The sequence below is a fragment of the Castanea sativa genome, chromosome 8 (assembly GCF_040712315.1).
Source record: "Castanea sativa cultivar Marrone di Chiusa Pesio chromosome 8, ASM4071231v1".
In the NCBI taxonomy this organism is placed as follows: domain Eukaryota; kingdom Viridiplantae; phylum Streptophyta; class Magnoliopsida; order Fagales; family Fagaceae; genus Castanea; species Castanea sativa.
This window is the reverse complement of record NC_134020.1, coordinates 40,048,681-40,072,510: the sequence shown is the minus strand read 5'-3', so window position 1 is coordinate 40,072,510 and position 23,830 is coordinate 40,048,681. Positions and strand designations below refer to the sequence as shown.

The window sequence follows — 23,830 nt, the reverse complement described above, 5'->3', positions numbered from 1 at the left end:
TTGGGTTGCGTGGTGCTGGTTATGTAGGAGGGCCATTACTATATTTTTCTTTTTCTATCCTTTTAAATAATTTTTCATTTCAATTATTAATTGACTGATAATAAAAAAAAACTAGAATCTTCAAGTATGTTCCAAGTTTTTTATTTAATAAATTGAAATTAAATTGAAATTTAAACTTAACTTTTTTTTTTTTGAGAAACAAATTTAAACTTACCTAATTATCAAATTTGTTGTTAACTCTTTCACTATTATCTTTGAAAATTATAGATACTTGTAGGGACTAAAATGACCTAAAATTGCAGGTCGGCCCATGAGTCGAGAGTCCGAGGATGAATCTCTCCTCGGAAAGACCCAAGATGACCCTGGGATTCGCCAAAAAGATCAAGACAGAATTCTGGAAAAACCGTTGGTTAAGAGGGGGATTCAAGCACCCTCCGGACGCAACGGTGTGAGAGAAATATCTCAGAAAAAGGCTGCTCCTCCATATTAAAGACCCTGCACCTACCTCCCTGGCCGCATTAATGGAGAAATGACTCCTGAATAGTAGAAGTCAATCTTCTTGCTATCATTTGAAGACTTCCAGAAGGTGATGGATGTGACAAGTATCTAATAGGGTGATTTGCTTTACACGTGGATGAAAAGGGCAGAAGAAGAAGTATTTAAGGAGGGAAGAGAGTAAAGAAAAGAGGGGGTGAGAAAAATATTAAGAATTGTAACCTTTGAGAGAAGAAAGAGAAATAATATATAAGTTGTCCTCGGCTTACGTCCGAGGAGGTACATTTTGCCCCGTTTGTCTATTATTTGCAAATACTGTAATATTTTAGCCTGTTCATCAAGTTTCGAATATCACTAAACTAGATTGCGAGCCCACACTCTACAAATTTCATTGTTTAAGGCTCATTGAGTCTGAGCCCATGTGTGTTTTTGGGTCCAGGCGCAATTATGTACTTACAATATTCTCATCTCCCTCACTTTTTCTATATTTAAGACTTTTAATATCCTTTTACTCTGAAAATTTTAATTTCATACTCTAATCTAAATTCTATCAATGAATTTTAATAATTTAATAAGAATTTTCCCAAATATAAGAGATGATACCACCGTGACTCAAAATTTTATTTGAAAACCAAATTCATACTTAGTTTTTTGTTTTTTTGTTTTTAACTATTTATATTGATTACATTAGTTGAGTTTACACAATACACATATTATACATATTTTAAATTATATAAAAAAAGTGTTTCAAAAAATTTGAGTATACCGAACACTAAAAAATGTTTTCAATCTCATTTTCAAAGTCATTACCAAATATTAAAAAATGTGATAATTTTTTTAAAAATATTTATTAAAAAATGACCAATTTTTCAAAAAAATTGATACTAAAACAAACAGGGCGTCGTTTTCTGTCTTCGATCCACGCACCAAAAAACATTTTCTGGAAAAGTTTTATGATCGAAAACAAATGGTAGATAAAAAACACAGGAAGTACCAAATACTAAATAAACTCTGAATATCATCACATATTTTTAGTGCGATGGTCACTCCACAAGTATAAGTACTTGTAGGGTATGGGTAAGGATCGGGTTCAACTATCAAGAGGGAGGTTCAAACCTATACAATTAGGCTACAGTAAAATTTCTGTATTAAAAAAAAAAAAAAAAAAAAAAAAAGGCGCTCGACGCAAAGACCCTTTGGGCTTAACATCGCTGAGTAGCCTGAGTTCATTTTGAGTCAGCAGAAATGGCATCCTCTGCACTCGCACGAATCTCCAATCTCCAAAGACACTTCGATCCCACAGAGGCAAATAACAACAAGGTCTTTTCTTTTTGCATCCAAATTTTCAAGCTTCACAATTTTTCACTTCTGGGTTTCAATCTAAATGCTCTAAATGGTTTAACTAATATACTAACTGTTACCCATTGATTCTATTGTTGTTTTCGTTTCATGGTTGCTTTGGTTTTTAATAAAGGAGCCTCTTTTACAGTTCTTTGACTTTGTGGGGGGGGGGGGGGGTTACTTTTCTATAGGGTGGCAGTGATGGGTTTTGTGGAGACTTAATAAAGATTTCTCCAGAGGTTTCTGAAGCCTTGTTACGTGGGGATGCGGTGGTTGCTCTTGAATCCACCATTATTTCACATGGTAATAACAGTTCTTGTAATTTTATGTGTTTTTGCTAGTTTGATGCTTTGTGTATCATGAATTTTTGGTTTTTTTGAGAAATTTGATTGAAACTGCTAAACCCCTTTTTGTTAAAGTTTAAGATTTTAAGTTTGGTTTGTATAATTTTTTGATGTGTGTGTTGTAATGTGAAAGTATGGACTACAGGTTTTATGAGTCTAATTATTTTGTTAGAGACTATGTGATGAAGCCTGTGAAGTTTTTATAATGTCTTACAATTTACTTTATTGATGGTAGTATTTCTTTGGGAAGGTTTTGTGTAGTGTTTCAGAAAGTTCACTGGATACTTGCGGTTCCCCTTGGCATCCTTGGAAAGCATGCTATGAAGCTGGAATTATAATATAAATTGAACCTTATCTGATCTTACATAGCATTTCAAGTGATTCTGGTCCTGAACTTATGTAACTTTTAAAAATGGTTTTCTTGATTCTTTAGAAATAAAAATAATGTGTTTGTGTGCATTTACAACACTGCATAATTAGATATAAAATGGAATCTGATTTGCATTCTTTATGTATATTCAGGAATGCCATATCCTCTAAATTTGGAAACTGCAAAGGAGGTGGAGGCCATTGTTAGGACCAACGGTGCTGTTCCTGCTACTATTGCAATTTTAGATGGCATACCATGTGTAGGTGTTTACATTAAACTTGTTCTTGTACTAAATATGCACATACGTACACTCAGAGAATTGACTGTCTAAGAGGCCCTTTCTAGTAAATCAAGTGTAATAGACTAATAGCTTGATCTAGTTATTGTAGCACACAAATTTAAACAGCTTTCTTTATTCAGTAATCTAAGTTCTGAGAAATTCTGGAATATTTTATGAAAATTAGATGGATCTCCACTATCCGACTATGGTGAGTTTGACATACTTTCTAAGTGGGGTCTGTCACTGTCACTGTCACTGTCACAGATACCTTTTGCTTAACAGCATGTCTTTGTAAATTTGTGATACCATTCACTTAAACTCGTTCTACATATATAGAACAGAGCATAGATGGTAAAAACATTGTTACAGGGAAACCTATTGCAATGTACAAAGATAGTGGTTGACCAAATAAAGATCATTATTATATCAAAGAAGAAATTCACTGTATCAGTTTAATGGTTGAAGTCTGCATCTAGTTTTATAGGTGGAGTAGAGTTAGTGTTCCATACATCAGCTTTGTCAAGGGCTCAGCTTTTTAAATTCAACATGTTCTGGGAAAAGAGCAGTAAATAGAATAGCTAAAGTTCATGAAATAAAGATGATATTTCCTTTGCTTTATCTACTCAGTGGGAAACTGGTCTGGTCAACTTTGTTGCTTTCTTGTCCATAATTGATTGGGCCTTGCTATGAAGGAGCTAGCCCAAATATTAGTAGAACACTTGTTGAGGTTTTCAAGGTCGTGTGTCCATCTCTGTGTCCACTTATTTATTTATTTATTATTTATTTTTTTTTGTGGGGGGGGGGGGGTATTAGAATCCTTTCCTCACCTCGGCTGTAACCTGCAATTATAGAAAAGTTGGTTATCTTGTCTAGGGTGTAGAATACACTATAATTTACTTCATTCTATAATGTAAAATATATCTCTGCATAGGATTGAGTATGGAAGAATTGGAGAGGCTCGCCATTTTGGGAAAAAGAGTTCAGAAGACAGCTCGGAGGGACATTGCGCTTGTTGTGAGTAGCTCTTGATCATTTAAGCTTATGATTGTTATTCATTAGAAAGCTCTTTCTTTTGATAATTGCACTGAGTTCATGTAGGATCTACTTAAATTCAGAGTTTGTCACTACCAGTCTGCCACCCATTTTCTATTTTCACATCTTAATTTAAGCAGATCTGAGAATCCTTTTAGAATGAGATCCTTTATACAATGATGATGCTAGAGTAACACTATCCATGATTCAAAAATTATATTTTTACAGAAAAAATAATTTAGAAGTAGATGTTTGTCCAAAAATAAATAAATAATTTATACGTAGATCTAAACTTCTTCAATCATAAACAAGCTCTGTGATGACTATCCAATTCTAGAAGTTCTGTGTTCACTGAAATCAAATCAACAGAACCCTTCATCATAAATTGTGGATATATCATATCAAGAAATCCATCATTTCTGTCCCTTAGTAGTTGCAGATATGCACCGGCCTTTATCTCCTCCCCCCCCCCCATCTTGAAGGTTGAACCCATGAGAGGGGATAAATTGGGCAGGGGGAGACCATCCTTTATTAATTTGCCTACAATTGCTGTTAATTAGAAAAGGTAGGAAAAAGAAGAAAGTAGTTGGAAAACACTTTTTAGAGTTGCAAATTCTAATTTCAAAAGGCAAATAGACAAATTTGATAACCTTTACTATAAGCAAGCCTCCTTTAGGGCATGTTGACTGCTGCCAATTAGATATTCAGATTAAATTTGAATACTTTGGGGAACATACACTGTTTTTTCGATGGTTACCAGAATAGGAGAGGGGGATTTGAACCCTGGTTCTCCTAATGAAGGAGAGCAAACTATGCCACTGAGTTACAAAGCTCTTGGCTGGGAACTTACATGCCTTTGTTAATTTATTTAGTTGTTAGAACCATGAGGTTTGGACATATTGTTTGGGGAACCTGTTGGCCTATATAACAGATGAAAATGGTATCAGTATCTGCTTTTGTAGTGAGAAGCTTCAACAATGACTATAAATGTCTGACACAGAGGCAAGATGTTTGAAAGGCTGACAAGGAAAATAGCTGCTTTTTTGACATATGGGCCATCTGGGAAAGTTTCTGTAATGAAATATTTTCAGAGGATTTTTGTGTTACTTATATTGTATAAATTAGTAATATAGTATAACTTTGACATAAGTAATTTCTTATTTGTCATTATGATTTTTCTTTTTTGGTATTTTCATTTATTTTTTCTGCTGATTTTTACATGCTATTTGTTCTCTTTTTAGGTGGCTTCCAGAGGGAATGGTGCAACTACTGTCTCTGCTTCAATGTTCTTCGCTTCTATGGTGACTACTCTATTTTTATTTTTTGCACTGCCTTCTGGTTTTGCTTATACAGGTGTACTATGGACATCTTTACAGTTCTGGTGTCCTTAATGTAGGTTCTGATAATATTTTAATGTACAACTCATCAGGTTGGTATCCCTGTATTCGTCACTGGGGGGATTGGAGGAGTACATAGACATGGCGAGCACAGTAAGTTTACCTCTATGAATATCATGATGTTAGAAATAAGGTGGTGTGCATAGACACCTCCTTTGTGTAAGACTCCGTATATGCTGTTTTGGTCTTTTGGAATCTCGGGGCCATCTTTTATGGATGGTCTTGCTTGTTTTTTCCTGAAGCTTCATTGAACCAAACCCATTTATGTTTAGGGTTTTGTTTAATCAACAACTAAGTCATCCAATCTTTATGTTGTTGAGTTTATGTCCATTTGATGGTCTGATTTGGAGTATGGAATAGGAAAAGAACAGGCATGTTTATAATGGTATTAAAAGCTCACTATCGTCCTTACTTACATACTTTCTTTCCCTTCTTCCTTTACCGGGTAAGGTGGCTAAGCGTATGGAGAAATTATAGAGAGATTTTTTGTGGGATGGGATTGGTGGTGAACCTAAAATTCATTTAGTTAATTGGGCCAAGGTTTGTAGGCCTTTGCAGGATGGGGGGTTGGGTATAAGACAGTTGGGTAATTTTAATTCTGCCTTACTAAGTAAATGGTTGTGGAGGTATGGCACTGAGACTGATGCTTTATGGAGGAGGGTTATAGAGGCAAAATATGGAAATATTTGGGGTGGTTGGTGTACGAAGAAGGTGACAAGTCCTTATGGGGTCAGCTTGTGGAGATATATTAGAAGTGGTTGGTTGAACTTCTCTAAACTCCTTGTTTATGATGTGGGGGGTGTGGTGTGGGGATTGTACTCTCCAAGAGGCCTTTCCGGAGCTTTATTGTCTTAGTAGGTCTAAGGACTCCTCAGTGGCTGAAGTTATGGGTTGGTCTGCTGGGAGGTATCACTGGAATGTGCAATTTCGTCATCCTTCACAAGATTGGGAAGAAGAAGCCTTTGATCGGTTTATGGGGCTAGTCTACTCCTCGTCAACGAAAGGGTTTGGCCTAAATAAGGTTTGTTGGAAGCCTGCAAAGAATACAGGATTTGAGGTTAGAGGTTATTACAGTTCCTTCTACCCTCATAATCTTGTTTCCTTTCCATGGAAAATGATATGGCAATCGAAGGCTCCTCCAAGGGTAGCCTTCTTTTCTTGATCTGCTTCCTTAGGTAAGATCTTAACAACAGACAACCTTCGTAAAAGACGAGTGATTATGCTTGACTGGTGTTTTATGTGTAAGAGGTGTGGGGAGTCGGTGGATCATCTTCTACTTCATTGCACCATAGCTTGGGAGTTGTGGTATTTGGTTTTCTGCTTGTTTGGTATTTAGTGGGTTATGCCTCGTACTGTTCTTGAGGTGTTTGAGGCTTGGCAAGGAAAGTTTGCGCGACATCGTTACATTGATGTTTGGAAATTAGTACCTCACTGCCTGATTTGGTGCATTTGGCGAGAAAGGAATGCTAGAAGCTTTGAGGGCTGCGTACGCTCTTTGCTGGAGATTAAGTCTTTTTTCTTACACACTCTCTTTGAATGGATTGTGGTTTTTTCTCATTTTTCTTGTTCTTCCTTTTCTATTTTTCTTGACCGTTGTTCTTTTGTTTCTTGATTTTTGCACCCATAGTACATCCCCAAGGTACTCGGCTTGGCAACTTCTTTATTATTATTAATAATATTCTTACGTTATTTATAAAAAAAAAAAAATGCAGTTACCAGTTTATCTTACCATTTATTCTCTAGAGGTAGATTTCATTTTTATTTTGCACTTTGTATTTGCAAAAAATAAAATAAAAGAGAATGAACTTTTCTCCCCAACAAACATAAGAGAATAGACCTATGATGGAAAGATGTGAATAGCCACATCTCCTCCAACAATGGATTGTGAGATGGCGTTTTATTACTGAGTCATGGTAATGATATTTCTAGTACCTATTAATTATACAAATTAATAAACTTACATACCAATTATACAAGTTGCTAAATGAATTTTCAAGAATGAGCTAGTTGTTCCAAAAAATTCAAGTTCTTTATTGATTGATTGGAATTTAATAATCTGTGAATTAATATTGATGGGGGGATGCATATTCATAATTTTTCCTTTGCAGCGATGGACATATCATCTGATCTTACTGAGCTTGGAAGGACCCCAGTAGCAGTTGTCTCTGCTGGAGTCAAATCAATATTAGATATTCCCAGGACCCTAGAATATTTGGTATTTTTTATATCCAGTATCATTATGAGTAACAGAGATTCAGATTATGACTTATAAATTATTGTCTAAAGAAAAAAAAAAAAATCTTACATTTATCTCTGTCATTACAGGAAACACAGGGAGTTTGCGTTGCTGCCTACAAAACCAATGAGTTTCCAGCTTTTTTTACGGAAACAAGTGGCTGCAAGGTATTGCTGTTGTACTCTATTTCAGTGCAATGTTTCTTAGAGTTACATTGATCTTTATTCAACAAGCAAAATGTTTTGATTTAAAAACTTTTAAGTCCACAAAATTTGCCCAGGTCATTGTTGTCTCAACTCTGAACTATAATTTCCAGAATTTCTTTATGGCCGTTAGAATTTGACATTGGACCCATTCTTGCGGTGTTGTGTTCTGGGCCTTCTAGCACATAAACAGCTCAACCTCTTTGATATGTAGTAGCAAAGGGATACATTTATATACATCCCTTGCCTCTCCATGTTGTTAGGATCTTTAGATTATTGGCTAATTCCATGGCAATTTTCCATGTACTTTTTTATCAATCGATTTGTATTTCAATACTTGAAATGAGGTGTATTTTGTATTGGGTTCAAGAGGGTTCAAGCTGAAGTTCAAAGTGCATACCGAAGAATATCGGTTGGACAAAAATTGGAGGCTCAGCCAAACCTGTCTGGTGAAATCAGTTTATGAAAATCTGTTGGAAGAGCAAATTTGTCCGACACTTTACAAAGTGTCAAGCAAAAATGCCAGAACCTGAGAGAAATTAGTTACAAATTTCTCTGCTGTTCTAGCCCTTTGCCCATCTATATAACCCTCACTTCAACGAAATTTGTAGCTTGAATACCCATATTGAAGAGCTATATAGAGACCAAAATCCCTAGAGCTAAAACCTTCTCATTCTCTCTACCGTCTCCCTCTCAAATTGCCAAATCCTATGAGAGGAGATTAAATCCTTCACACCTATTATCTGCTGAGCATTGTAAGTGTTGTTTGGAGCCCTAGAGTAATTCCATAAATCAAAGGAGACTTGGTTGCTTGCAGTTGGCAGCTCAACTTGCGAATCTAGTAGCTAGATTGAAGAAATGACTCAGTGAAGTTGGTTGTTAGCAACAGCTTAGAGGGCTTGAGTACATACATAGTACTAGGCTTGGAGGGTTTTATGTGTATCATGTACTGCAACTATTCATTCTAGTGGATCGTTTTGGCGGTGGTGCCATGGAGAGGTTTTTCTGCCCAATTCTTGGATTTTCCTCTTTGATAACACATCCAGTGTTATCTTATGGTATTGTGTCTTTAATTTTCTCTGGGTTGCTCATTATCTATGTTTTACATGTTTATCTGTGCTTAATTTGATGTCCATGCACATTGTAATTGGTTAATAACTTAAATTCGGTGTTAATTGTTAGATTAGCTTAGAAGTGATTAAGCTGTAAATTTAAAATTTGGGGTCTAAATTAAGTATAATTAGGTAATTTCTCACATGTGAATCAAGTATAATTATTCTCTTAAGCAAAAAAAAAAATTGTATAATCTCTTTTAAATTCTTTCAATTCTTTAAGTGGTTGCATGTTTCATAAACTTCAGAAGATCTCCTTTTGTTTTTGTTTAAAAAACTTTTATTTTTTATTTATTGTGGTTGAAAATTGAAGAGATGTATTGATAAATATGACACCTACAAGAAGGAAAATGGTTATATTGATGTTCTCTAAAATGCTGATTTTAGACTTCTTGTACAGAACTTTTGTGCAACTGTATCAGTCTAAGATAATTTTAAGGTATAATTTTATGTATTGATGTTCTGTTGGTCAATTGTGACAAAATCTAGGTGCCTTGTCGTGTAGATAGCCCAGAAGACTGTGCTCGGCTTATAGGCAATTGACAAACTCAACTTTTTTATTTATTTATTTTTTGTCTTTTTCTTCATTTACCTTCAAAATTTTTTTTAATCATTTCTGTTTCCGTTTTTTTATTATTGTTTTTTACAGATGCAAACACGAAACTGAAGCTTAATACAGGAGTTCTATTTGCAGTTCCAATTCCCAAAGAACACTCAGCTTCTGGAAGCATAATTGAATCTGCTATACAGAAAGCACTTAAGGAGGCTAGGTAAAATGTGCTTTTCCTGTCACCCAAATGTTATAACTGCTATTTTATCTTGTCTAGTTTATATCTATACACACACACACACACACACACACACACCACTAATTTATGTAGGAGTTGCATCCTCAGGGATAAGAACATAACTGGAAATGCTGAAACTCCTTTCCTGCTTTCCAAAGTGAATGAACTAACTGGAGGAGCCTCACTTGCTGCAAGTATCCTTTTTCTTTTGTTCTAGCACAATTTTTCTTATATTAGTAATTTCACATTTTCATATTCTAATTCATAATTTATGCTTAAATTTATTAAAGGTTAACTGGAATTCTTTGCTTGAGCATATGAGTGTAAAAATGTATTTGCATTACAATTTCTTTTTCCCAATTCATTTCCATCTTCACTAGCAGTTACCCCGAGTTAACCCTTTTTGTTAGCTTAATTTTCTTAACCAACCCTTAGACATGGCACTTGTGAAGAATAATGCTCTTGTTGGTACAAGAATAGCTGTAGCCCTTGCTCAGCTCAGGAAATCTTGTAATAAAGGTATGATCAATTTGCTGAGTTGTGATAATAATTAATTGATGTTGACCCAACAAAGAGATAATAATTACATGAAAACGCTTCCTGATTAATTCAAGGGAAATATGAGCTCCTTTGAGTTTCCAAGATGTGTTTGTGTGGCTATGCTTGTTCTAATTGGCTTTCTATATTGGAAATGATTGAGCTGCCCTGTTCTCTCCCTGATGAAAAACTCTTGTTTTATTTTCAGTAGGCAATGTGGAGTCAGTGTCATAGGCCCCAAATTGTTCTGATCAAAATCTGGGCGATCCAATAATTTGGCAAGTTTGTTTTATTTGTTCTTCCCTGATATGACCGGGCGATCCAATAATTCATGACAAATGAAAAAGTGATTTGAAAAGGTTAAGTTAGCCATATAAGTTGATGAAGTGTATTAAGTACTGTATGAATTGTTATCTTGACCCCATATAGGGGAAGTTATACTTTTGAAGGCAGATGACCTAGCCTGCAGTTGTCATCCTAGATGATATGTATTATTATGTTATCTCATGTTCATGTAAATAAAATAAAATTCTACCTTTCTCTAGGTGTTTTCTCTATTCAGGATGCAAATTGTTAATTCTTGAGAATATTTAAAAATTTGCCTTTTTGTTTAACAATTTTTTTTAGAATTACGATCCCCTTGAATCTCTCAGTTCCCATGATATGAAAGAATTCTAATTCACCTTTTTATATAAGAAGTGTCAATTCTCTCCTACTCCCCTCTAATTCACCAAAATAAACATCCTTATAAGGTTTATTTTTTTTTCCCAATAAAAAATGGTACACAATGGTCAAATTATCAATCTTTAGTTATTTCATGATCATGTATAAGATTATTTTAAACAACAAAAAATGATATTTTAAATATAGTAGTCTAAAATATGGCATGAACACATTATAATAACATAAAAGTCAACTTTAATAATTCTAATTCTCGTGAGCTAAATCACTCAAGAATCTGTCATTATGAAGATCTTGAAATATTTTAGTGACTGAAAATATTCTAAAAAGGCCTTATCTTTTTTTCTCATGTTGAAATGACAAAATTAGAGAAATAAATGCTCACTATGATATTGAATACCTCAACGCCCTCTTGACCCTCTCTCACAATTGCCTATCCCTTTAAAAGAATGTGATCTTGGTACAAAGTGGATAATTTTTTGTGGATGTTTTTAGCATAAGAGTCTTACTACATTCGAATGTGATCCAATCACCTTGTGCTAATGGGTACAAAGCAACTAGACAGTTGGTGGCCTTAGTTTTTACTTTTATTTTTTTATTCAGTTTTGGTCCAAATGCAACAATGAATGAATCTATTGGGTAAGTGTTATCAATAGATATCCCAATATGATTCTAGGGCTTTGTAATGTCACTTCTTGGCGTGAAAGTCCTTGTTTTTCCACTAGGATTTCATTTCCCCACCTCCAAGGAAACTGAAAAAAAGAAGGAAATATATCTAGTTTATGTTGTTTGATATCATTTTGCTTCTGGTTCAGCATTTTACTTTTTTTTTTGTCTATAACTGCTAAGAATGGTATTCTCATCTACCTAAACACATGGCTGTTTAAGAGTTCAATATTTAGGAACTCATAACCAAAACTTGGGTTCACACATTTTGCACCACTAGTTCATCACTTTTGTCCCTGTCATGAATGTTTTCAGGCTTTCTTTCCAGCACTCAAATCCTTCTTAGTTAAGGATTATTACTAGGAGAAAAGTTAATGAATGGCCTAAGAGCATTTGTTAATGAACAATTTTAAAAAGGTTTTTAATAGAAAAAATTTTTTTGACAAAATTTTCAATTTCCTGTAAAAGTGGTATAAATTTTTTTCAAAAATAGTTTATTAACAATTTTCTTAAGGGCCTCTATTAACATGACTTTATCATTATTAGTAATAGTAAGCTGGCTCAGGAAGAACAAGCTCCAACTTTGAAGTTCCTGTTGAAATTGGAAATTTTATTCATGCCACTTCAAAAGAAAGAAAAATATTTTATAAGACGGTTTCGTGAGATTTTTCTCTCACAATATATGTGATCCCATATAAGTAGTTTTTCGAAACCGTCAAATTAATTCTCTGGGAGAACAAGGTGATGGTGGTTATTGTTGTTTGTTTGTTTTTTTTTTTCCCCCAATCTAAATATATTACAAATAAAGCAAAAAAAATCAAGGAACATTTTATCGTAAATACCTCCAGCAACTCTAGCTAGCAACGCTTGGATTCTTCCTTCTAACATTCTCCATTTGTCCCTTTATGATTCTTGGTTACCTCACCTCACACTTAAAAATTAAAAAAAAAAAAAATCATTTTCTAAATTTATTTTTTGATTAAATATAACAGGAAATGGTCTTCTCATTTTCTTAAGACCTTATTAATAATATGAGTGGAATTCAAGGTCTTATTTATATTATTTTTTATAATAGTTATTATTATTTTTAAATTGAGTTCATCTGGTGCCATAAATTTGTGCACAACTTGACTATGTGATGGTGGATCACCTCTCTACTAATCACAATTCGTCACATAGGTAAATTGTACACAAAGTTGTGCACTAATTTGTGGGAATATAATTTCTCTTTTAAATTTGAGTTCAATGTGTTTGGTCTTGTCTGGGAACACGTCTTGTCACTGTGGTGGCCACATGCCTCCATTGAAGTTAGGACAAAACGGATATACCTACTTTGGTTTTGTCATATTTATGGTAGTGCTCTCACTATGTCATTCCAATGCTTATAAATATCATATTCATCAAAAAAATACTTATACATATCTTCTTCCTTTTTGCTGAAATACTTACATATATATATATATATATATATACATCTGTTGATTACATATATATATCTGGTTTATCAATAAATTAAAAAAAATAAACTGATATATCTGTGTTTGTTCTTGTAAAGTTTTTCTTTATTTATTTACAGAAAACTTGTCCCTCTTAATATAGGAATAATGAGACCATATTGTTTTCTATAATGTCTTGCAGAGATTAATCATCCTTTCATATATGATATGTATAAAAGTTTTACTTTTACATAATATTAGCTGATGTCCTGTACAATGCTCATGTATAATATAAGTTTATTTTGCAAAATTTATGTATCTTTGCGCTTTACAGTTATGGGCCACTCTATTTCGTTTTTTCTCTCTTTTTTTATTTTATTTTTTAGTGCAATGGTATTTTTTTTATTACATTGAAACCACGTGTTTTTGGATTCTATTACACAACTTCGTTGTTCAAACCGACCGGTGATGTGGCGGTAAATTAAATACTTTAATGCAATATTTATTTCTCAAAAAAAAAAAAAAACTAATGCGATATTTTGCCTTTTTTAAAATGTACACTACGTGGTTAAATAGTATTAATTTTAGGGGTAGGTTTTTGCAATTAGATTTACTAATAGATACATTGATATTGATTTTATTCTAATCAGTATATTCTAAGAAGTTCAAATTACATAATAATGGGTGATATTCTTAATTATAGGATTTTAAACAATAAATTTAAACCCAATCATTATTGGTGGGATTCAAATTGGGCTGCAATCCAACTATGTTCAACAGTAAGAAAGAAGATCAGCCCAATGGCATTAAGCCTCACCATGACTCTAATCTCAAGACAATGAATGACCTTCAAACTTCAAAGTATACAAAGAGACAATGAATGACCTTATGGACCAGAAAGAAAGGAAAAGGAAAACAGGCCGATGTGGTTATGTCTTCCAATACTTAAAAGTTAAAACTGACATAAGTGACGATTTCAATCTATGTAGTGCAAAATATCTCATCGTAATTTGTGATAAGGATCAAGACTAAAAAATACAAATTTTTTTTTTTGTCAGAAAGGATCATGTATAAGATTAGATAGGATCATGTATAAGATTAGATAGGATCATGTATGTGATAAATAATATTTTTATTTTATTTTCACGTGCAGTTTAAATACAATTATACACTATTTTAAAATCTGTCTTTTTAGATAAAGTTACTATATTTTTATTCATAAAAAAAAATAAAGTTATATTTGTATATAACTTTTTTTCCACAAAATAAAACATACTTTAAAAGCACCCACACACAAAATTGGGTGGTGGGGGGGGGGGGGGAGAAATGTTGTGATAGACGTTTATTTTTTATTTTTTTGTGTAAGTCTTTATTCACTCTATTAAAACGTGTATTTTAATTATTAACTAAGTTACGCAATTATAAAATCAATAAATTTTAAGGATATAAAGTTTTATAATTTATTTCTCAAAAAAATTATTATTATTTTCATAATTATTGATGGTAGTTTGTTGTAATTGGGGTATAATAAAAGTAGTGTTATTAATAAATTCATATAGATAAAATTTTGTGTGAGACAGACACATACGTCTAATGTCTCACTGACGTGTGGGTCTCATGTGTGTGGAACTCATATATCAGTGCGATATTGAGTGTATGCGCTCATCTCACAGGATATCGTTTTGTTCATATAAAACTTTGAAAAAAACAATAAGAATAATATTTAATATTGGTCCTATAACAATTTATTAATTTATTAAAATTACAGTGAAACAAACAATATCCCTAGCATTTCTCTTATAAAATTTATAATTTATCATTCAACTCTTTCCATTAACAAAGTGATCTATTTTGGATTGATTAGAACTTAGAAATATAGAGTACTTTTCTATTTCATTCTTGGCCTTGATGGATTGTCCTAGTGTAAATTGATGGTAAAAGATACGATCTATGACTTTTTTTTTTTTTTTTTTTGAGAAATAGATACGACCTATGACTTGATGTGGCCTAATGTAGTGTCTAGTGTATTGAATGAGCTACCACCAAGTACCAGTTGAGAGTGTGTCATGATAATTATCAGTCGATATCATGTGACTTGTAAATATAACATCCACTCAAAAGTCTCAAATCAGACCCCCCCAAAAATTATGGTCCCTACGAAAGTGATGAACTAAAGTGGGAGTTAATATTTGGTTTGGAAGTTTTTAAATAATCCATTGTAAAAACAGGAAAAGCCATTAAGGTATTGCCACATGCTCGGCCTATTTAAGGAAAAATTCAATCATGTTTTTGGTGATGTTATTTCTCTCTCACAAGGGGTCCACCCTCTTGTGAGAGAGAAATAACATGCACCGGAAACATAATATAACTTCTCCTATTTAAGACACTCATTGATGAGACAGTGACCAACTCTGGTTTTGGGAGGAGAAATTTACCAACAAAATTTAATGTCAATTTCAAGTTCTCATTTGGTTACAAACTTACAAATCACTCGTCAAAGTAGCCTTGAATATGAGAGAACATTATATCTTTTTTCTCTATCTTTTTTTTTTCTTGAAAAATTGATAGTTGGGTGACGGAGGTATAACCTGAATATATCCATTAAAAATGGGAGTTTTGATCCTTAAATATATCTATGGAAACTATCAAGAAATGTCAACTAATAGAAGTACAATCTTTTTTAAAAAAACTAATAGAGGTACAAGGCTATTAGCTTTAACAATAAATCTTTTGCTTGTGAAGTTCACATATGTTAAGGTCATATTTTTATGTAATTGGCATATCTTATGATAAAAATGCATTTTACTTGTAATTTGGTAGCTCTAAGTGGGTTTAAGACTATCATGACAAGTAATTTTATTGAGCACATGGAAATTACTCAAAAAAAAGTGCAAGAAAAATTGAAAAAATTTGTCTCGATACCCAACTCGACACTTTCGATCTATTGAGTTTTAATGAATCACAATACCTTCCTCGATACCTTTTGATCTATCAAGGTATGCCGGTTTTGCATTTGTACATCTGTTTTTAGCCCATGATGACAAAGCTTTCTAGGGTTTTGTGCTCTAAGTCTCTAAAGGATAGAAATGAATTATTTTATAACGTCATCATAGACACATAGGCTACTATTGAGATACACGCTTTTGAGAAGCTGCTATGACTACTTGTGTGCCACAGAGTTATGTACTGAGTTGCTTTTAGATCTACAAGTGTGGATTGAAGAACTTTGCATCAAACAATAACTATTAAGTTGATGTGCAGTTAGTCACAGATTGAGATTTGTGCAGAGGAGAAGTCTCTACAAGATTAAGTTTGATTGGAGAGTAGCGTAAGGGTTTAATTGTAGGGTGGTATTTTGGGATAGGTCGAGTAGTAGTAAGATTCCTTATACTTGTAATCGTTTGTTCTTGATTAGTAGATTCTTTGGGAGGTGACTTGAAATTTACACCATGAGATTTTTTCTTGTGAAGGTTTTTTCTATTCGTCAACAAATCATTGTGTCAATATAATTTTTGCTGCACTCTAGTTTAAATTGAAGATTTGTTTGTGCCTCCACAATGTTTCATGTAATTTGGATAATTAATCATTAATTAACCAGGGTTAATCTATAATGCAACAACATGGAGTCCACGATATATTGGCAAGCATTAATAGCTTGTGTGAAAATGGACATTAGACATAAGTGCGTGTTTGCAAAGTTAAGAATCTTGTAACTTAATTGATAACTATTAATATTTCCAATTGAAATATCTAGAATTTAAATCTTCCAACAATCAAATTATGATATAAAAAAAATTGTGAATTTGTGGGTAAAAAAAAAAAGATATAAATTCAATAAGAAATTAGAGTAAAAGTTCTATTTTGAGTGTCTCATTCTATATTCTATCAATCTTGTATGGTCTGTCACACAACTTTTGTTTTTCCTTATAAAATAACAAAATTTAAAACAAAGACACGATTTAGTGAAGTTGATGGAGGTGAGTTACAGTTAGCTCAACCGGTAAAGTCTTTGAAGGTTAAATAAGAAATCTGGGGTTCAATTACCGCCTACACAAAAAATCGATTGGTATCTTGAATTCGAGTAAGACAAGATTTTCATTTGTGCGTTTGCATTAGCTTTTTTGTTGAAAATATTATTTACTTACTTAGTGCAACTTGATAAAAGTTGTAGAGCAAGAATTTTTCTGAGGGGCAAGTAAAATATATCAAAAGAAATTTAAAATCCAAAATAAACTATTAATTGTCTATAATATTTCTTTTTTTAGAGAGAGTTTCATTCAAAAAAAAAAGATAACCATATATAACGTATACATGAAATATGTTTGTAACATACTAACATTATTAATATATTTAACTTTTTTATATATAATCATTTATATTAAGTTAGGTTAAAACATTTTTTATCCCGTTAATTTGTAAACTATGAATTATCTTTTGAATCATATTGATCATAATTAATATTCTTTAAATGTTTTATATCAAGTTTTTTAAAAATAAACTAGAGTTTACTTAATTAAAGTATTTTAATAATTACTAAAGGAGCACTTTATTTTTCATAGATGACAAATGCATTAACTATCTCTAACTATTCATCAAAAAGTCCACAAATTGTCCTTTCTTCTAAAAAGAATAAAACCATAAAAGCATGGTTTCCATATCTTTAATTCTTCAAATGAAAAATAATAATAAAATGTTTTCTCTTTGAAAAATAAAGAAGACTTCTATGAAAGAGATTTACTTACTATTTTCTTGAACATATGTATTGAATATGCTCTTGTTTAATTACTTACATATATATAGTATAAAAGTAATAAGAAGAAAAATAATAATGCTTTAATCATTTATATAAACTTATCTATTTTTTTGGAATATATACCTGAGTATATTTTGTTTAATGAGTTGTATACAATATAAAAATAATAGGAGAAATAAATGGTGCACCAATCTTTCTCCACACATCTAATCCCAATTCACTCCTTTAGACCCACAGCTTTGTGTGTCGGTGTTGAAGGAGAGGCGTTGCTTGCTTTTCCAAGTGAAATGTTTCAAAATGGAACTCAACTAATGTTTTATTATGTGGTACTCACATCTTGATTCTTGAAGAGGCAAAATCCAGGTGGGTACCAATTTTATTTATTTATTAAATGGCGACATCAGATTAGCTATTTTAGCTTCAAGGTAAAATATATTGTCTCTTCAAGAGACAAGGTCCATGTTGGGACTCTTCTCCTGATGAGAGAAGATCCAAAAAAATGCTATTTCTTCAAATAATTTTAATTATTAAGGAAAGAAAAAAAAAGTGTTAATGCAAACATAAACAAAAGGAAAACTTATTAACTTGAGAAACAAAGTGTTTTGGTTAAAACTTGTAAGTTTTTTCCTATCTAAGAGCTGATATTATGTGTTATGATTATATGTGTAATCATACTCATATGGCTGTAAGTCACAATGTTGTTACACGTAAAAATTACATAAAGTACAGACTCTCTCTCTACCGGATGAGCTCCAATTATTCATATTCCAAAGGGAGAGAGGCCATTAATTTAATTAAAATTTTTTTCTTTACTGAAAATCTTAAAAATTTGAAGAAATTAATTTTCACTAAAGGAAGTGAAAGGATGTGGCTGCCTTGGCAGCTTGGCTACTTCTTGATCTTCCAAGGCTCACCCATCTCATCAATCCCAGCTTCAGAGCTGATTCATCCAGTGTTGATGAGATGAGCTGGCCCCTTTGGGCCTTTTTGTTGTAAATATCTTCTTCCTTTTTTATTTTTTATTTTTTTTCTTTTATTAAATATATTTTTTATTCAGGAAAAAAGTAAATTGATGTCAGTGATGTGTAAGGTTTTCAAGTTTACAAATTTTATAAATTGGATATATAATATATCAACAGTAAGTTCTCATCCACCTCAAAAAAAAAACACTAAGTTCTCATTCTCACGATACTTTTCCTCTCAAATAAATTCATTATTGAACTGGCTATTTGTGGTTGGATTTACATGTGCAATTGTACAAAAAAAAAAAAAGAAAGAAAGAAAGAAAAGAAATGCCAAAATAAATCGTTTTCATAATATACAGATAAAGAACATTAAATTAGAATGAAACTGTGTTTCCAAGCCTTCCACCTAAGACTCCACAAGTAAAGATAAATGTGGTATCTACTTTTGGCTTTTTCCTTAACCTCCTTGTCCCTTTGTCTTAATATAAGAAGATAATACCAATTGTATGGTCACAGGGATTGAGGAGAGAACAAAATGTGGTTTTGGAAGGATCCTTGAGAGTTTTCTTGCAATTCTCACACTCCTCCCACTAGGAAACAAAACTGAGCCTATTTTTTTGTCTTTGGTAGGGCATGTTTGGATCCATGTAACCTTTGGGAATATTAAAAAGTCTTTTAGGCCTGGCCTGATTCCCTATCCACCTAATGTAAAGACAAAAAACCATAAAAAGTGGAGGTGTTAATAGAGTAAGAGAGAGAGAGAGAAAGACAATTCCTTCATAGAGAGAGAAACAGAAAAACAGAGCCAAAAGCCAAAATGGCTCAGCTTCTCACAAATTCCATATTCCACTTAGGAGTGAAGGACAACAAAACAGTAACGACAAAAGGACCCCCCAACGCTTTGTCGACAACGTAGCCATGAACAAGTCCAAAAACAACACTAACTTTAATTAAAACCCCCCAAGTGTATTTTTCTATCTGTGATAGAAACAGAGGAAAACTGAAAAACAGAGGGAACCCCAGAAAGAATAGTCTCTCTGTGCGTACTGAGAGAGATTCAAAAAGCAATCTTTGGAATTCTCATGGGGATGCAAGTGGGTTCTTTATCAATTGCATAACCCAGTAAGGCTTTTGGCTGTTTTGTTTTAGTTAGCTAGTTCTGGTTCTGGTATGCACAAGCTGCTTCTTTTTGTCTTCACTGTTCCTCTTTTTTTTGACTTATCAGATCCTTTTCTTTGTGAAACCTGAACTAAGATTGGTGAAATTTTTTTTTTTTCCCTTTGGAGCTTGTCTAGTGAGGATTACATTTATGATATTTTTTCTTTGATTTGTGTTCCACTTGTTGTTTAATCTAAGCCTTCCACTTGTTTTCCCTTTCTTGTTTGTTTGATCTGCTTAATTTGGTAGATTCTTTACTCTCTTATACTTTTAACTAAGCGCTCATAGTGCTGTGATTCTGCATTCTTTTGCTTGTGAATGCTGAGATGAGACTAAACTTTTTTTTTTTCTGATTATGATTCATGCAAATTTGGTTCTTGCATAAGCAATATGATGTCTCCTTGTAAAGACATAGACTTTGTCATCATTTTGATCAATTTGTGAATTGAGTTTGGTTCTCTTTTTGTTACCATTATAGCCTGTCCTTGTTACCCAATTTCTCAATCTGTTGTGTTAGTTGTATGGCACCAATGTTTCAAGATGAAGGGTCTTCTTCTGTAACTTCATCACCACTCCAATTATTTTCCATGATGTCTCTTTCACCTAATTTAGGATCACCATACCCATTTGTTAGAGAACTTAAATCTGAAGAGAGGGGTTTGTATTTGATCCACTTATTGCTCACTTGTGCAAATCATGTTGCTGCCGGCAGCCTTGAAAATGCAAATATTGCCCTTGAACAAATCTCCCAACTTGCCTCTCCTGATGGCGATACCATGCAGCGTATCGCGGCATACTTCACTGAGGCACTTGCAGATAGAATCCTAAAAGCTTGGCCTGGTCTTCACAAAGCCCTCAACTCTACTAAATTAACATTGGTTTCTGAAGAAATTCTTGTTCAGAAACTGTTTTTCGAGCTGTTTCCCTTCATGAAGGTGGCATTTGTGCTCACAAACCAGGCTATTGTTGAAGCCATGGAAGGGGAAAAGATGGTTCACATAATTGACCTGAATGCTGCTGAACCTGCCCAGTGGATTGCACTTATTCAAGTTTTGAGTGCACGGCCTGAAGGCCCACCCCATTTGAGAATAACTGGGGTTCATCAACAGAGAGAGGTTTTGGAGCAAATGGCTTTTAAACTGACCGAAGAAGCTGAAAAGCTGGATATCCCATTCCAGTTCAATCCTGTAGTTAGTAAATTGGATAATCTTGATTTTGAAAAACTTCGTGTCAAAACTGGGGAGGCACTAGCAATCAGTTCAGTTCTTCAATTGCATTCCCTGTTGGCCTCTGATGATGAACTCTTGAGAAAGAAATCCCCACTAGCTCCAAAGAATCTGAATGGAATTCACTTACCTGGAGTCCTGCCAATCAACCAAAGCACATTGGGTGAGCTGCTTGAGAAAGATTTAGTTAATGGGCATAGCCGGAGTCCTGACTCAGCCACATCGTCGCCCCTATCTTTAAGTGCTTCAGCAAAGATGGATGGATTTGTCAATGCCTTGTGGGGCTTGACACCGAAGCTCATGGTAATAACAGAACAAGATTCTAACCACAATGGATCAACTTTAATGGAGAGGCTATTGGAGGCTCTTTACTCCTATGCAGCATTGTTTGATTGTTTGGAGTCTACAGTGCCAAGAACATTGGAGAGATTGAAGCTAGAGAAGATGCTGTTTGGGGAGGAAATTAAGAACATTATAGCATGCGAGGGAGCTGAGAGAAAAGAAAGGCATGAAAAGCTTGAGAAGTGGGTCCAAAGGCTTGACTTGGCTGGGTTTGGGAATTTGCCTTTGAGCTATTATGGTATGTTGCAGGCAAGGCGGTTGTTGCAAGGTTATGGTTCTGATGGTTATAAGATCAAGGAAGAGAATGGCTGTGTGGTAATATGCTGGCAAGACCGAGCCTTGTTTTCAGTATCGGCTTGGAGATGTAGGAAGTAAGATTTGAAATACTGATGTCTGAGTTTTAGTATTTGTTGTTTCCTCTTCACCCCTTCTCTCCCCCCCCCCCCCCCTCCCCCAACCCCCTCCTTCTCTGTGTATGAAAGAATTTTGATCATCTGCAAATGAATACTGTTTAGAGTGATGGTCCATGCTACCTGGAAAAAAAAGGCCATCTTCCTTTATTACCTTCATACAGAATTTGTTTAATTCTTCTCATTTTATTTTTAATGGAACCTAAACCAATGTTTGGATTGTATATGTATATAAAGTTTTGTCTTGGGTTTATTGTAATTGATCTCAGTGCCCATTTATGTGCACTTGAATGTTAGTGTCACAGCCTCAACTTTGTGCTGCAATTGTAGTATGGTGTTCATCATTGTATTACAGGCTAAAGTAGTGAATTGACAAAAAAATGTCCCATTAATACATCTAGACTGTGCTTGCAGTTTGTTGATTATTTCTGCATCGCTCTGATATCCATATTCTATAACTTGCAAATAAAACTTGCATGTGTTGACCATATAGAATTAAAGCCTGGAAGTCCTAAGAAAATAAAGGGAACCTGGGACGAAGTGTTTCTGTAGCATTACATTTTGATGCAAAATTCATCCGTGTGTCCCCTCGTGCGGTAAAGAATAATTATCAAGTAGCCAAAAGAAGGGGGACAAAAAAGGTTTCTATTGGACTTTTTGTAACAAAGATTAAGAAATGATTTACTAGGAAATTGTGTGGGAGATGTTGGTTTTGTTGAGAAGGAACCTGGTCTTATAATCCGATACATATGAAATATTCAAACAAAATCAAACCCCTTTGTGACTCATGCAATTATTCCAAACCTCAAGCATATACCCCCTCGCCCCCATTTGTTTCCTCCATTAGTTCACTTGAAAGGGTTGCAAGAAATTAAGTTGATGCTTTGGTTGGACTTAACAAAAAATGGAAATCAAAGCTCAAAACTAGGGGGACAAGCATGTAAGAGAATGAGCTGGGAAATGAATTTTAGAGGGAGAATAGATAGAGATGGGATTGCTTTATGTGTTCCAATAAATTTTGGTTTAATTGTAATAACCAAGAGCCTCAAGTTTGTTGTCAAGAATGTAAGATTTTGATCTTAAATTTAGTAAGGGACATGTTTTGGGTGGCATAGTAAACTTGCTGCTTTAGAGCTTTTGAACCCAAGTGAGTTGTGAGCTGCACCGTTCAAGTTGTGTTTGGTGAATCATGACGAGGGAATGCACTAGAAGATAGGTATTTGATAAATCATGAAACCCTCATGAGAGAGAGGGATGGTGGCATGATGCTGAAATTATGGATAATGGGGTGACAGCACAAGAGGATAATACATAGAGAAGTTCCTGTAGATGGCTTTAAAGAGGAGATTGGAGTAAAGCTAATTCTAATGCTAAAGACATTGAATTATTAGGTTATATTTTGTCTCTTTTTTTGTATTTTTTTGCTTGTTCAACTCTGGGCTTTGGCTTGATGTTTTTGGACAACTTGGGACAAATAGCTGGATCCCGTATGGAACTTCTACTTTGGACTCTTTGTGGTCATAATTTGGGTTCTCTGGCCCCCATCCCTTATTTACTGCAAGGCAACTCTCTTACACACACCCTGTCTCTTCTTTGTTACTAGAGGCCATGGGGCATTTTATGGTGCATTCTGTCATCTTCTCTTTTCTGTTTAGCATAGCTGTCGGCCCCTTCTATGCATAAGACAATAAAGTTTTTATCTTTGGTTTTAATAAAAAGGGTTGCAAATAAGTCACACACACACACACTCTCTTTTCTTTTTTCTTTTTAAATATTATGCACTAAGATATAAACTTTAAAGGCATGTTGGTTGAGAACAACTTGCAAGAGTTTCGACTTTTGTTTGATGTTTCTGGAATGCTTGGAAAGTTAAAATTTTCATAACTGCTAATATGATCTATTGTGATTAGAACCATATTACTTTTAATTGGTTCTACCATTGATATTGATTTTATTATTCACCAATCACAACAGACTATGTTAGTAGTTGTGAAAAAATGTTGTTAAAAAATAATGTTTACTTTTTATGGAATAGATATATGATTTCAAGAACATGGC

The 23,830-nt window shown here is 33.7% G+C and overlaps 2 protein-coding genes across 3 annotated transcripts; both read left to right on the top strand.

Annotated features, from left to right (window-relative positions):
* Positions 1-1,413: 1,413 nt before the first annotated feature.
* On the top strand, positions 1,414-10,689 carry LOC142605514 (pseudouridine-5'-phosphate glycosidase). Of its 2 annotated transcripts, none has more exons than XM_075776910.1 (13): positions 1,414-1,815; positions 2,028-2,139; positions 2,703-2,813; positions 3,762-3,844; positions 5,104-5,163; positions 5,292-5,352; positions 7,368-7,474; positions 7,585-7,662; positions 9,300-9,345; positions 9,460-9,580; positions 9,707-9,792; positions 10,034-10,117; positions 10,347-10,689. In XM_075776910.1, exons 1-13 carry the CDS (start codon positions 1,741-1,743, stop codon positions 10,367-10,369), a joined length of 1,047 nt encoding a protein of 348 aa, XP_075633025.1. In that variant the 5' UTR covers positions 1,414-1,740; the 3' UTR covers positions 10,370-10,689. The 2 variants fall into 2 exon arrangements, with proteins under 2 accessions (XP_075633025.1, XP_075633024.1); XM_075776909.1 differs by having other exon boundaries at positions 10,344-10,689.
* Positions 10,690-19,424: 8,735 nt separating this feature from the next.
* Positions 19,425-22,076, top strand: LOC142605718 (scarecrow-like protein 3). Its single transcript, XM_075777154.1, has one exon. The coding sequence runs from the start codon at positions 20,316-20,318 to the stop codon at positions 21,735-21,737; it is 1,422 nt and encodes a 473-aa protein (XP_075633269.1). The 5' UTR covers positions 19,425-20,315; the 3' UTR covers positions 21,738-22,076.
* The last annotated feature ends 1,754 nt before the right edge of the window (positions 22,077-23,830 follow it).

Coding starts and splice junctions, on each gene's coding strand:
- LOC142605514 (XM_075776909.1), top strand. CDS start 1,741: ATGGCATCCTCTGCACTCGCACGAATCTCCAATCTCCAAAGACACTTC. Junction 3,845..5,103: donor GGAGGGACATTGCGCTTGTT/GTGAGTAGCTCT, acceptor TTCTCTTTTTAG/GTGGCTTCCAGAGGGAATGG. Junction 7,475..7,584: donor CCAGGACCCTAGAATATTTG/GTATTTTTTATA, acceptor CTGTCATTACAG/GAAACACAGGGAGTTTGCGT.
- LOC142605718 (XM_075777154.1), top strand. CDS start 20,316: ATGGCACCAATGTTTCAAGATGAAGGGTCTTCTTCTGTAACTTCATCA.